This window comes from Durio zibethinus, chromosome 4, assembly GCF_047325235.1.
Source record: "Durio zibethinus cultivar Kanyao isolate XHJ-2024 chromosome 4, ASM4732523v1, whole genome shotgun sequence".
NCBI lineage: Eukaryota > Viridiplantae > Streptophyta > Magnoliopsida > Malvales > Malvaceae > Durio > Durio zibethinus.
Window position 1 is genome coordinate 11,859,118 of NC_143165.1, and position 13,120 is coordinate 11,872,237.

Sequence of the window (13,120 nt, forward strand, 5' to 3'; positions counted from 1 at the left end):
CGTGAAATACAAATCTTGATTGGAATGTTTACTTATAAAATGATCGTAGATTTGAATATTTGAATATGAAGCTTAGCTCAATTGTTTTATGCAATCATTCTTAAGAAGTGGTATTTAACATATCTGAAATTCGAATCTCTAAACTTTTTGTAACTCATTTTATTCTTGAACTGTAGTCTCGTTCGATAAATAAATTTATGATTGAGTTAATTCTTAACCAAAATTATGTAAATTAGTTACCATATTGCTCAATCTGTTTTATCAATAATCCAAATTGGTGAAAAAAATGACATACAAGTCAATTTCACCTGCATTGTTGAATCATTTTATGATAGTTTAAAACTCTTATAATATTACTAATGATTTTATCTTGGTTGCAAGAAGAAGTTCTTGAAATATTGAAATCTCAAAGTTCAAGTTCTATTATTTTTAGATTTTATCAAAATTTATATTAAATTTGTTCAGTTTTATGTTGATCCATTAATTTATTATTATTATTATTGAAAAAAGAAAGAATTTGAATCTCATGTACTACCCCAAGTCATATGCTCTCAATTTGAGTATATTTTACAATTTATATATTCGTATCATATAAAAAATTAATATTTCATATATTTATATCATGTTTACATGAAAATTATGTTATAATTCGTGTCAACCTCGAAAATATAAAATATATTTTTTTATTTTCATTAAATCATATATGTTTTTTGTTAAAATTTTAATTTGTATTATTTTTTATTCTTTTCAGTGTAGATCCAAATTAATTACTTGTACGAAATATCGAACCTCTATATATATATATATAAATATTCTCTTATCACAGAAATTAAACTTAAAGTAAGGTATATAACTATCTTTAATTAAACTTATATATAACTTTCTTTTAATTTTTGTCTCCAAAAATTTCTTATAACTTCATCAATTATCTTAAACATGGGTTTTCATTTGTAGCTGTACGATTTGTGGTTTCTGGGTTTCCTTTATCATTAAACCAACATGTGTTTAATTTGGGTTATGTTTTTTATTTTCCTTTGTAAATGTCATGAATTCATCATCATTATTGCATGATATCTTTTGGTATTATTGTTGGGGCTGTTTCTACAAGTTTCACCGCAACTTATAACAAAAAATCTCCACAAAGTATACATATATTGTTTGTAAATTTGTGGTATAATTAACTTAAAATTTAATTTAGTTCATTATATTTTAAGATACCCGCAATGATCTCAACACTTTTTAAACACTTTAGTATTCATATGTATAAGATATTTTGATTTTCAAAATTAATATAAAAATTATTAAAAACAAAATTTATTCACATTCGATGTTATACCGCTTGAGTTCATAAAACATAATGTATAAATAACATATCATTGAATTAATTATTAAATCACCACAATAAAAACAAGCATGGAAAACCATCTATGACATGCAAGTAGACATAACTATGTACTACTCATACATACAAGCTGCTATAAGGAACTAATAAAGAACCAGCAAGCCTAACTAAACACAAAAAACCATGTTTCTTAAGAGTACAAGAATTTTGCCAACAATCTCTTGGTCAAGTGATAAAACGAGGATATATAAGACATGTAAGCTTGAGTTTGAGTACAAATATAAAAAAAAAAAAAATTCATGAAATTTGTCTTAAATGAATGACTAAACATGGCTTTATTTCACAATATCAAACATGCAAGTAAATGCAATGCAACATTAAGTAAATTAGTTCTTCACTGCAAAGTAAAGCTGAAAAAGCAAAGATCCAATCAGTTGATGGCGCCATAAAACAGAAAGCTCGATTGAGGATAAGCACAATCAAGTATTAACCACCTATCATTGAAGCAAAGAATCGATAAGAATTTAAATAAAAATTTTGATTAAGGAAATCATAAATACAAGGCAAATTTAAAATTTTTGTCAGGGAGTGTTTGCTTATAATATATAAAACACTATTGACAAATTTATTAATTTTTTACATGAAAATGGTGTTCAAAAGAAAGTTTTGGATGTTCATGAAAATTTTCCTTTAAATTTTTTTTATTCTCTAATTTTTAGGAGTATCTGAAAAAAATTTCAAGGGTATCAACACAAAATTTTCCTTTTTCTTTTTTTTGTTTTTCAATGGACATCCCACAATACCATGTAAATCCGCCACTGTACATGGAAAGAAGCAATATTTACCTGCTTAGCTAACAAGTTTCTCCTGAATTTTTCACTTCCTCGCATAACATTATTCTCGTTTCTCCCACAGTCATATATAGAGGTGTTTTTTCGTCCCAGCTACGATACCAGTGTATATCATTGCAGGTGGATTGATTATCGACTATTTCGTCCATTGTGGTGAAACCTTTTGTTGTATTATTCTGAACTTGTTGGGGTTCCTTCATAACAAAAGACAATCTCATTAAGTACGTTATACTAGAAGTAATTAATTAATTAATTATGCATATGACTTGTGTGTATATAAAAGAATCATCCAATTCATAATAATATGTATTTATATACTAACATAACTTTTGTTTCCATCAGCGTTTCATCATTAGTATCAATATGATCAAGAACAACAAATTAATTAATTAAGCATAATATTTAGAAAAAAAAGTATGTCAGGTACCTCTGTTATGGCAGGCACAGGATGTTTTGAACCCATGATGACACTTGTGGTCAACTTGGGAGATTTGTTTATGTCAAAACGAAACAAAGAAGGGAATCGAAAATGATAACCCATTGGAGCAAAACTCTTTAGGCTTGATAGCTCATGAAGACACAATACTTGAAATTTAGGGAGCACTATTCCCTTTTGATCATCTTCAATGTTTAGCCCACCTTGACACCCAAATACTTGCTCTAGTTTAGAAGCCTTTTTAATGTACATGTGCTGGAGGTTTGAAAGAGAACGAGTGGCACTAATAGGAAACAAGCTTTTCAAATTGCCACACCCAGAAATCTGTATCCATTGAAGACTAGGGAAGGATATAGGTTGGAGATGACCCTGTGATGATGATGCTATTGAAGTTTGGTCCATTTCAATGATTTCTAGCAACTCCCCACAACACTCTATATGCAAAAATTTCAATTGCAGCAAATTTTGAGCAAGCATAGAAGAGAATAGAGATTTTAGCCTATTACAGTTTAACACGTTTAAGTGTTTAAGATAAGGAAGGCTTGCAACTTGGATGGGACCTTGCAACTGATTTATACCCTCTAGATTTAAAACCTCTATCCTTGAGAGCAAGTGTCCGCCTTGAATTTGAAATGTGTTCTCCAAATTAACAGTGTTGCACATGTTGTCTTGTCTCAATTCAGAAAATCGTAATTCCTATATAAATATAAAAATATCATAATTTCATTAAAATTTGAATAAATTACGATGGCAAAGAATATATTACTTCAAAAGTACAAAATCAATTCTTAAATATATATATTATATTACATAAGACAAAATTATCACATGACTATATATATATATATATGTATTACAAAAGACAAAATTATCACATAAGATATGCTGACATATATGTTTACATAGATAATATTTTTATGACATATATGATTATGTTTATATTATTATATTACTTATCAAATAACTTTATTTAATAAATTATTTAAATTTAATATTTTTGAATAATTATTTAAATTCAAATTAAAATCTATAAAAGATTAAAAATTTTACATAAATTTTTAATTCAAATATATTAAATCATAATTTATCATTTCTTTTCAAATTTAGTCATAGTTCCAAATATATATGCTTAATAGATTTTTAGCTGCTGCCAAATAATTCTATTTAATAAATTATCTAAATTTAATAATTTTGGTTAACTATTAACTTCAAATCAAACTCTATTAGCGTTTAAAAATTTTACATAAATTTTGAATTTAAATATATTAAACTATAATTTATCTTTTATTTTTAAATTTAATCTTAGTTTCAAATATATATGCTTAAAAATTTTTATCTGATGAAATTAGAATCTAAAATTGAAAATAAAGAGCTTGTAAAGTAAGAGCATCGCTTGTGAGCAAGCTTATTTTTATTTGTTATTACTAGAATTAGAAATTGAAGAATACAAACCTTTTTTTTTTTTTTTTTTGGTTTTACTTTGATGGTTATTATTCATTAGTTTTGATAAGAATGGATAAAAATTAAAGAAAAAAAAAGTAAACCACATTATACTATGAACAAGCAAGTTCATTTTTGCATTTATTATTCTTATATTTGTTTTATTTTATTTTATTTTTGTAAAAATAAATATGTGATAGTGTTGTATTGTTTTTATTTTTTATATATATATATATATATATTTTTGATGATATTCATTTTTTTTATCAACTTTCAATAATGAAAAGAAAATGAGTTACATTTATATTGGTTTCAACTTTGTAATAAGTATGGTTCATTACTTTTTTCATATTTTATTTATTATTTATTTTTTCCATTTGTTTGTTTCTTCAAAGTTTTCATTTAGTCTTATTTCTATTATACGATATATACATTGAGATTTGATTTATTCTAAAAAAATTTTGATTTATATATTTTTATATATATTAAGTTAGGTTGGATATTTGCTATGCATAATTTCAAGAAATTTCAAATCTATATGGGTTCTCAATTCATATATTTGGTTTTTTTTGGTACATGTATCTTTGGTTTATGTTCTAATAAAAAGCAATATAGGTTAAAGTATGTCAAAAAAAAAAAATGGTATGACCAAATTAATAATTATGTTTTATTATTTAATCAAATATATATATATATATATAAGAAATTATTATTATTATTTGAAGTTTTATTTTTGGTTCAACTTTATAAGATTCAATAGTTTATGAATATTATACTAATATAAATGTTTTTTACAATTTGATAAAATAATATTTTTTGTATCTATATCAACATTATCATAAAAACAATTGTTAATCTTAACTATTTAAAGACTAAATCGTTTTTTTTGAACAGTATATAGCAAAATTTTTTATGTTTAGCAGATAAATTGAATAAAAATAACTTTTTGATGAAAAATAAAAGGATTTGCATAATTTTTTGAAAATTTGTAAAAGATTAGACTTTAAACGATATTATGTGTAGACTAGCATTTAATTGTGCACTAGCATTTAAGAATGTATGATTATATATAGCTGATCAATTAAATTTTGCATATTATTTATTAAAGAAATATAAACAAGCAAAGTTAATTAAAATATGAAAATAATAAAAAACCTGTGCATGGCAAACTAATATATATGTAAAACAAATACCATTGTCATTTCCAAGGTTTAATTCTAAAGTACAAATTAAATATGTTTAGCTGATTTTCAAATTCTATTTATTGTATAAGCAAGTGAAATGTTATCTAAATATTCTCCATGAGTGTCATGTCATCAAAGTTTGCCTATATGCACGCCACCAATTTGAATTTTCCATCAAAATTGGGTTTCATTAAACTAAAATGTAGGATGGCTAAATTGCACACAATAACAAAGTAAGGGCTTAAGTGAAAAATTGATTATAATATAGTTAGAAAGCTTATTTTATTATTTTTCCATTACTAAACGGAACAATAAAAAAAAAAAGGTTTAATTAAGTCTTGAATGAGTTGAACATAAAATATTATTAAAGATGAGAGTTGAACTTAAATTTTGAATGATTTATTCTAATTTTTATAATGTAAAACCTACATAAGAACCCCAATTTTAAAAGAGATTCAAAACATTGATTATTTTATGAGCATAGAAAAGATTTGGGCCAAAGACAAAATCTCGAACCACATTTGAAGGAAAAGAGTGTAAAAATACCTTTAGTTGAAGCTGATTGTGGACTACTTGTTGAATGATGAAATTTGCAAATCGAGGACAGACCAGAATGATTAACTTCTTCAAGGATGGTGACTTGATGGGATAGTTTTCTGAGAAGAAGCTACTTAAATTCATCAAGTTTTCTAGTTGTAGATGTTGGAGATGAGGAAGCACAATGGCATGATCAACTCCATTCTTTTCTTTTGCCAAATTGAAGACATGTTTTAACTGAGGAGAATTAGTTATTGAAACTGATGTCAACTGGGGAAAAACTTGAGCCAATGGAATTTGAAAAACATATTCTAGTCTTGGACAATCATGAATTTTAAGAGATGTCAATTTTGGCAAGGGCAGGGGATGGAGAAGACCACCGTCTGATTCTATATTATCATCACTTTCCAACTCTGTGGCTATGCATTCCAGTTCATCACAATATGCTATCTTGAGTTGTTCTAGCATCACCAGGTTTTGAGCAAGAGATGGTGAGAAGAGATATTTCAATCTATTGCAGCGACTAATTTCTGCAACCTTGAGGCTTTGGAGGCAAACATAATGGCGCGGCCCTTTCCATATCCACTTCAATTCTGGTAATGATTCCAGCTCCAAACTTGTTAAATTTGACAGCAGTGGAGTAGTTGAGACATGGCCTTGATCTGTTGTATCAATCAAGCATTCCAACTCCTTGCCATGTTTAAGTGCAAGAAAAGTTAATTCATTTAGCCCGTCTGGATCTACGTCTGGAATGAGATTTTTGGGATACATGATTCCATCCATAGTAAGCTTTTTGGCATTGCATAACAATTCCTTTAAAACATATAATGGAACATCCTGATAAATTCACAATATAATGGAAGATAGCAACAAAGTTAGAAACATATAATGGGATTTTTGTTATTAGGAAAGAAATATTTCAGTCAAAAGATTATTTTTATCCCTCCCATTGTATAAAAAATTTATTACTATAGAAATTTAAACAATCCAAATTACGCTGAGCATAAATAGTACTTAAGAAGCATGGACAGTGACACACAATACAAGTATGATATGACATGGACATGGCGATATAATAATTTTAAAAATAGAGGACACTGATATAGAAGGAAACAACAATACAAAATATTTTTATATATATTTTTATCCATAAAATTTTTATATGAATTTAAATTGAACACAATTATAAAGTAATTAATGGTGTGTGTAAAAGTGAAATAAAATAAATTTATAAACAAGATTAAAATTATATAGGAAAAAATAGTCAATATAATTATAATTTTATTAATTTAATTTTTATTATTAATAGATTATAAGATATTAAACTTTTTAAATAATTTCATTTTTCCTTTCTTTCTTTTCTTTTCTTCTCATTTTTTCCTTCTTTTGCTTTTTCTTCTACATTTTCTTTTTTTCTTTCTTCCTTTTTTCTTCCTCTCGCTTCTTTTTTTCTTTCTTTTTTTTTTCCTTTTTCCCTTTCCCAAATTGTACTGTTTAGGTGTTTTATAAATCCAATAATAATAGTTATTGAATAATATATTATCATATAAAGAATAAAAAAACAAAAAAACATAAAAAGATTTTATAAAATGTGTTAAAAAAAAAGAAAAAAATTTATACAGTGTTAGTTTTCTCAATCTGCAAGTCATGTAATAAATATACATTTAATTAAACTTTTTCTCTTTTAAACTTCAATAGAAGCTAAGCTAATTGTATATAATACACTTACATGTAGACGTGAATGTACTAAAATTTGACATTTATGCTATGAGATAAATAATTCATTTAATTATTACCAAAATAAACAAAACTGAAACAAAACGACAATATAAGATAAATACCTCTAAATGAGATTGCAATATCTCAACTCCTTGGTTAGTCCATGGGAGACAATTGCTAATTTTGACCTCCTTCAAAGATAGTGACACGATAAAATTTGCTGGACAAAAACTGCTCAACTGTTTTAAATTTTTAAGTCTTAAAATTTGTAATCTTTGTAGCACAATGTCTTGTGGTGGATCTCCACCCTTGTCCTTTGTCATGTTGAAGACCTGCTTTAGTTGAGAACAATCAGTTATCTCAACAGATTCCAAATACGGAAGTCCTTGAGCCAAAGTGATTGGAAACACATATTTCAGTCTTTGACAATTAATTATCTTGAGAATTCTCAACTTAGGCCAACAAAGAGGATGACCATCCAAGTTTGAAACAATCTCATCCTCACTTTCTGCTTCTTCGAAGATTACGTGTTCCAAAGAGTCGCAATGTCTTATTTCGAGTACTTCCAGATGCACCAAACTTTGAGCAAGGGGAGATGGAAAGAGATATGCCATTTTCAAACACTTCTCTATTCTCATAGTCTTAAGATTTTCAAGTTTAACAAGATGGGTGGGCCCTTTCCATATCCACTTTAGTTCTAGTAATGACTTTAACTCCAAAGAAGTTAAATTAGAGAGTGACGGTACCTGACATGAATTTATTGATTGAAAATGTAAATAAATATTAACAAGATATACATTTAAAAAAAATTACGTGGATTTATATGTGTTGTCGCGAAATAATATTTTTTTGTTTTGCCATCCATATTCATTGGTTTTTTTTTTTTTTTTTTGCAAATTTACCTATTAAAGAAAAGGCTAAAGGTAAAAAAAAAAAAAAGCTAAATAATGTAACATGTAGATATTTTAACTGACCTCATTTCTTATAAAATTCATCTAATAAAAAATAAAAATAAAAAAGTGAAAAAAGACAATAAAAGAAGAAAAAATTAAAAAAGAAGAAGAAAATAGCACATAAAGGATGCCACATGAATACTTCATTGAGCTTAAAATATTAATTTTTAAAATTAAAATATCAAATAATTTTATTGATATAGTATATATAATTAAATTAACAATAAATATATAATTTTATATATACTCTGAAACGGATCGAAATAAAGCACTCTAACACACTTACATCTTGATCCCATTTACCTTAAAAAAAAACGTAACCTATCACAACTAGATAACAATTAAAAAAAAAACTTCCTATTGGATTGGGATGAATCAAAATATGTCATATATAAATTGTTTTGGGTTATCCATTTATTGACACATTTTGTTATAAATGTTGTAAGTTTTATCTAAATAAAAAATATAAAAAGGTGCCACGTTAATACCTTTTTGAAAATAAAACAAAAATAAAAATGAGTACAATTTATATAATAGATGGATTGATTAAATCTTAATTATGTATAATATAATATTTTTATTAAATTAATATATTAAATAATAATATTATTAATATAATGCATATATAAAATTAAATAAATAATTAAAAATATAATTATATATATTTGGGATAAGTCAAAATACTTTAAGTTATCCTCTGACCAAATCCCGATTTTAAAAAGGAAAAACCTTGACTTGACCTCAAATTTTTTTAAAACCCTCACATATTGGATGGGAACAAATTGAAACTCTTGAGATATGAGTTATTTTAATATCTTCACATTTACCGATTTTTTAAAAAAATTTATCTAATTAAAAAAATAAAAAACAAAAAAAATGACAAAACAATGAGCCAAATGGGAATGCCACATTGATTTATCAAATTAACATATTAAATATTAACTTTATTAATATAATACACATATAAATATAAAATTAAATAAATAATAAAAAATATATATTTATATATCTGTGGGAGAGACGAAACTTTAATCAATAATATCTAATGAGGCCTATAAAAAAATTAAAATATAAAAATATTTATTAAATATAAAAAGAAAAATAAATATAAAAAATATTTAATTAAAAAATAAATATAAAAAGAAAGTATGTAGTTATTGAATAATATGTTATAAGATAAAAAAATATATTAAAAAAAAAAAGAAAAAAACCTTAGAAATATTTTATAAAGTGTGTTATTTTTTCTCAAGTTGCAAACCATGTAATAAATATACATTTAATTAAACTGTATTTCTTTTAAACTTCAATAGAAGCTAATAATATATAATAGTTTATAAAATACTTATACGTAGATGTTAATGTACTAAAATCTGACATTTACGATAAATAAATCAATTAATTATTATCAAAATAATCAAAATTGAAACAAAACGACAGTGTAAGAGAAGTACCTTTAAATGGGCCTGCAACACCTTAAGCTCGGTCAATTGGGGACAATTGCGAACTTTGAACTCCTCCAAAGATAGTGACCTGACAAAATTTCCTGGACAAAAACTGTTCAACTTTTCTAAATTTTTAAGTCTTAAAATTTTTAATCTCTGTGGCACTATGTCTTGTGGTGGACGTCCACCCTTGTCCTTTGTCACGTCGAAAACATGCTTTAGTTGGGAACAATAAGTTATCTCAATAGATTCCAAATACGGAAGTCCTTGAGCCAAAGTTATTGGAAACACATATTTCAGTCTTTTGCAGTTAATTATTTGGAGAGTTCTCAACTTAGGCCAGCAGAGAGGATAGCCATCCATGTTTGAAACTATCTCATCCTCATTTTCTGCTTCTCCGAAAATTACATGTTCCAAAGAGTTGCAATGGCTTATTTCGAGTACTTCCAAATGCACCAAACTTTGAGCAAGGAGAGTTGGAAAGAAATAAACCAGTTTCAAACACTTCTGTATCCTCATAGTCTTAAGACTTTGGAGTTTAACAAGATGGGTTGGCCCTTTCAATATCCACTTCAGTTCTGGCAATGACTTTAACTCCAAAGAAGTTAAATTAGAGAGTGACGGTACCTGACATGAATTAATTGATTGAAAATGTAAATAAATATATGGACAAGACATACATACAAAGGTAATAATAGTAGTTAATGAATAATATATTATTAAATAAAGAATAAAAAAAGAGAAAAAATTCAATGATTTTATAAAGTGTGCTAATAAAGAAAAAAAAAGATATATAGTGTTAGTTTTTTTAACCTACAAGTCATGTAATAAATATACGTTTAGATTAATTACTAATATAATTTAATTAAACTTTCTTTCTTTCAAACTTAAATAAAAGTATATTATATGATCAATATATAAAGTTTAGTATTTTCTTATTATTTATTAAAAGAGAAATGGAGAGAGAAAAGGTACCTCAAGCTCACCCATTTCTTGAGGAAAATCGAAGATTTGCTCTAATCCTTGACAAAATTGTACAGAGAGTTGTTGCAGATGCAACAAACTTTGAGCAAGGGGAGTTGGAAAGAGATATGCCAGCTTCAAACACTTCCTTATTCTCATAGTCTTAAGACTTCGGAGTTCAACAAGATGGGTGGGCCCTTTCCATATCCACTTCAGTTCTGGCAATAACTCTAGCTCCAAAGAATTTAAATTAGAGAGTGGCTGTACCTAATATAAATTCATTGATTGAAAATGTAAATAAATATATGGACAAGACATACATACAAAGGTAATAATAATAGTTATTGAATAATATATTATTAAATAAAGAATAAAAAAAGAGAAAAAATACAATGATTTTATAAAGTGTGTTAATAAAAAAAAAAAAAGATATATAATGTTAGGTTTCTCAACCTGCAAGTTATGTAATAAATATACATTTTGATCAGTTACTAATATAATTTATTAAACTTAAACAGAAGTTAATTATACGATCAATATATAAAGTTTAGTAATTTCTCATTGTTCATTAAAGGGGAAATGGAAAGAGAAAAAGTACCTGAAGCTCACCCATTTCCTGGGGAAAATCAAAGACTTGCTCTAATCTATCGCACTCAGATATATCGAGTTCTTGTAGGTGCAACAAACTTTGAGCAAGGCAAGGCGGGAAGATGGATTTCAATTCACCGCACTCCCAAATGTTTACAACCTTTAGACTTTGGAGGCTTACATGATATTGATGGGCTAATTGTAATTTCCATATAATCTCCAATTCTGGTAAAGAATATAGATCCAAACTTGTTAAATTTGAGAGTAACGGTATCTGACTAATTTCTTCCTTTCCAAGAAGTTCATCCATTTCAAATACCACTTTCAACCGCTTACAATAGTCAATGGTCACATCTTTTAACTTTTGTAAGAAGCTAATCGGAGGCGAACCATGGCACAACTCTTTCAAACAAGTCATTTCCTTCATGCTTAATTTCACCAAATTAGAGAATGCAGTGGTTGGTCCCTTCTCTCCTGTTGTATCCATCAAGCATTCCATATCATCGCAATCTTTAAGCTGAAGAGAAATTAATTCATTTAGGCCCTTTGGATCTACGTTTGGGACAATATTTTTGTGTCCCCCAACATTCTCCAGAGCCAACTTTTCCACATTGCAAAACAACTTCTTGAATGCACTTAATGAAGATGAAAATTTAGTAATTTCCAAGGTTCTAAAGTTTAGCCCCTGCATAAATCGAAGATCTTCATTTACAGCTATAATGTAGCTTTGTAGTTTAGGGAACACAAAGTTTTCTGGAAAACATTGAGCAGTAGAAACTCTTAGTGACAGTGTAGTTAAACGAGACAATGAATTCAGCTCCGATAAGTCAATATTGTTTTCACATGTCACGTGTAGCTCTTGAAGTGATGTCAACCTATTTGTTACACAAATACAAAAAACTATTATCAAACACTTCAAGTGAATCATAAAAATAGAAGTAAACATAAATTAATTTTAATTATCTCAGCAAATATAGCTTGATTCTTCAGCACCTTTTCTTATAAAAGAAGGTTTGAGCATTATTTTTACTATTTCGTACTACATCTTTGAATGCTTCATAATAATGGGAGTGATCAAAAGCTTAGGGTAGATATGTTTCCTATAGTCTAAAATCAAATTACTTAATAAAGTAAATAAAAGAAAAATAAATAACATAAAACTAAATAGTTAATTTTGAGCAATATGATAAAAAAAATAATTGCATCTACTATTACCTTGACAGCAAGTTAGGATGAAAATTGATCTGTTTGCTTCCAGAGTGAGAAAAATGAAACGATTTTAGTTCACATAATGCTACTAATTCCTCAGGTAGCTCATAAATATTAGTATCAGAAAATGCAAGAATCTCAAGATTTTCTGTATTTCTCAATGATGAGATGCTTTCGAGCTCGCAATCTTTAAAGCAAAGAGTCCGAAGATTTGCTATGAATTTAAGTACTTCCAGTGAGAAATGACATTTCTCAAATATAAAGCTTGAACGGCTTTCATTCCTTTAACAAATGCAACTGGAACTTTCACTAAAGTCTTTCCTGTAAAAATCAAAATTTTGAGCTTTGGAAATTCCAATTTTTCAGGAAAAATATTTATGTCGCTGTCCCAAAAGGAGATTGCTGTATGGCATCCAAAACTTTGACTTATTGGCCATTCCGTTAAACTCTCTTTTA

At 26.8% G+C, this 13,120-nt stretch overlaps 1 protein-coding gene across 2 annotated transcripts; it reads right to left on the reverse strand.

The window, feature by feature from the left end:
- Positions 1–1,364: 1,364 nt before the first annotated feature.
- LOC111288713 (uncharacterized) lies at positions 1,365–13,117 on the reverse strand. 2 transcript variants are annotated; one of them, XM_089759634.1, is made up of 9 exons: positions 12,671–13,117; positions 11,466–12,330; positions 10,880–11,134; positions 9,914–10,531; positions 7,632–8,255; positions 5,800–6,627; positions 2,621–3,325; positions 2,188–2,387; positions 1,434–1,836 (listed from the first exon to the last, which is right to left on the reverse strand). In XM_089759634.1, the coding sequence occupies exons 2-8, from the start codon at positions 12,144–12,146 to the stop codon at positions 2,196–2,198; spliced, it is 3,903 nt and encodes a 1,300-aa protein (XP_089615760.1). In that variant the 5' UTR covers positions 12,147–12,330; positions 12,671–13,117; the 3' UTR covers positions 1,434–1,836; positions 2,188–2,195. The 2 variants fall into 2 exon arrangements, with proteins under 2 accessions (XP_089615761.1, XP_089615760.1); XM_089759635.1 differs by lacking the exon at positions 9,914–10,531 and having other exon boundaries at positions 1,365–1,836.
- Between the last annotated feature and the right edge of the window lie 3 nt (positions 13,118–13,120).

What these genes read in the sequence shown, in the direction of transcription:
- LOC111288713 (XM_089759634.1), bottom strand. Translation starts at nt 12,146, where the DNA reads ATGCAGGGGCTAAACTTTAGAACCTTGGAAATTACTAAATTTTCATCT. An exon ending in ACAATCAGCTTCAACTAAAG is followed by an intron (nt 3,326 to 5,799) that starts GTATTTTTACAC and finishes ATATTTATATAG; the next exon opens with GAATTACGATTTTCTGAATT. An exon ending in CTGTGCCTGCCATAACAGAG is followed by an intron (nt 2,388 to 2,620) that starts GTACCTGACATA and finishes TTTGTTATGAAG; the next exon opens with GAACCCCAACAAGTTCAGAA.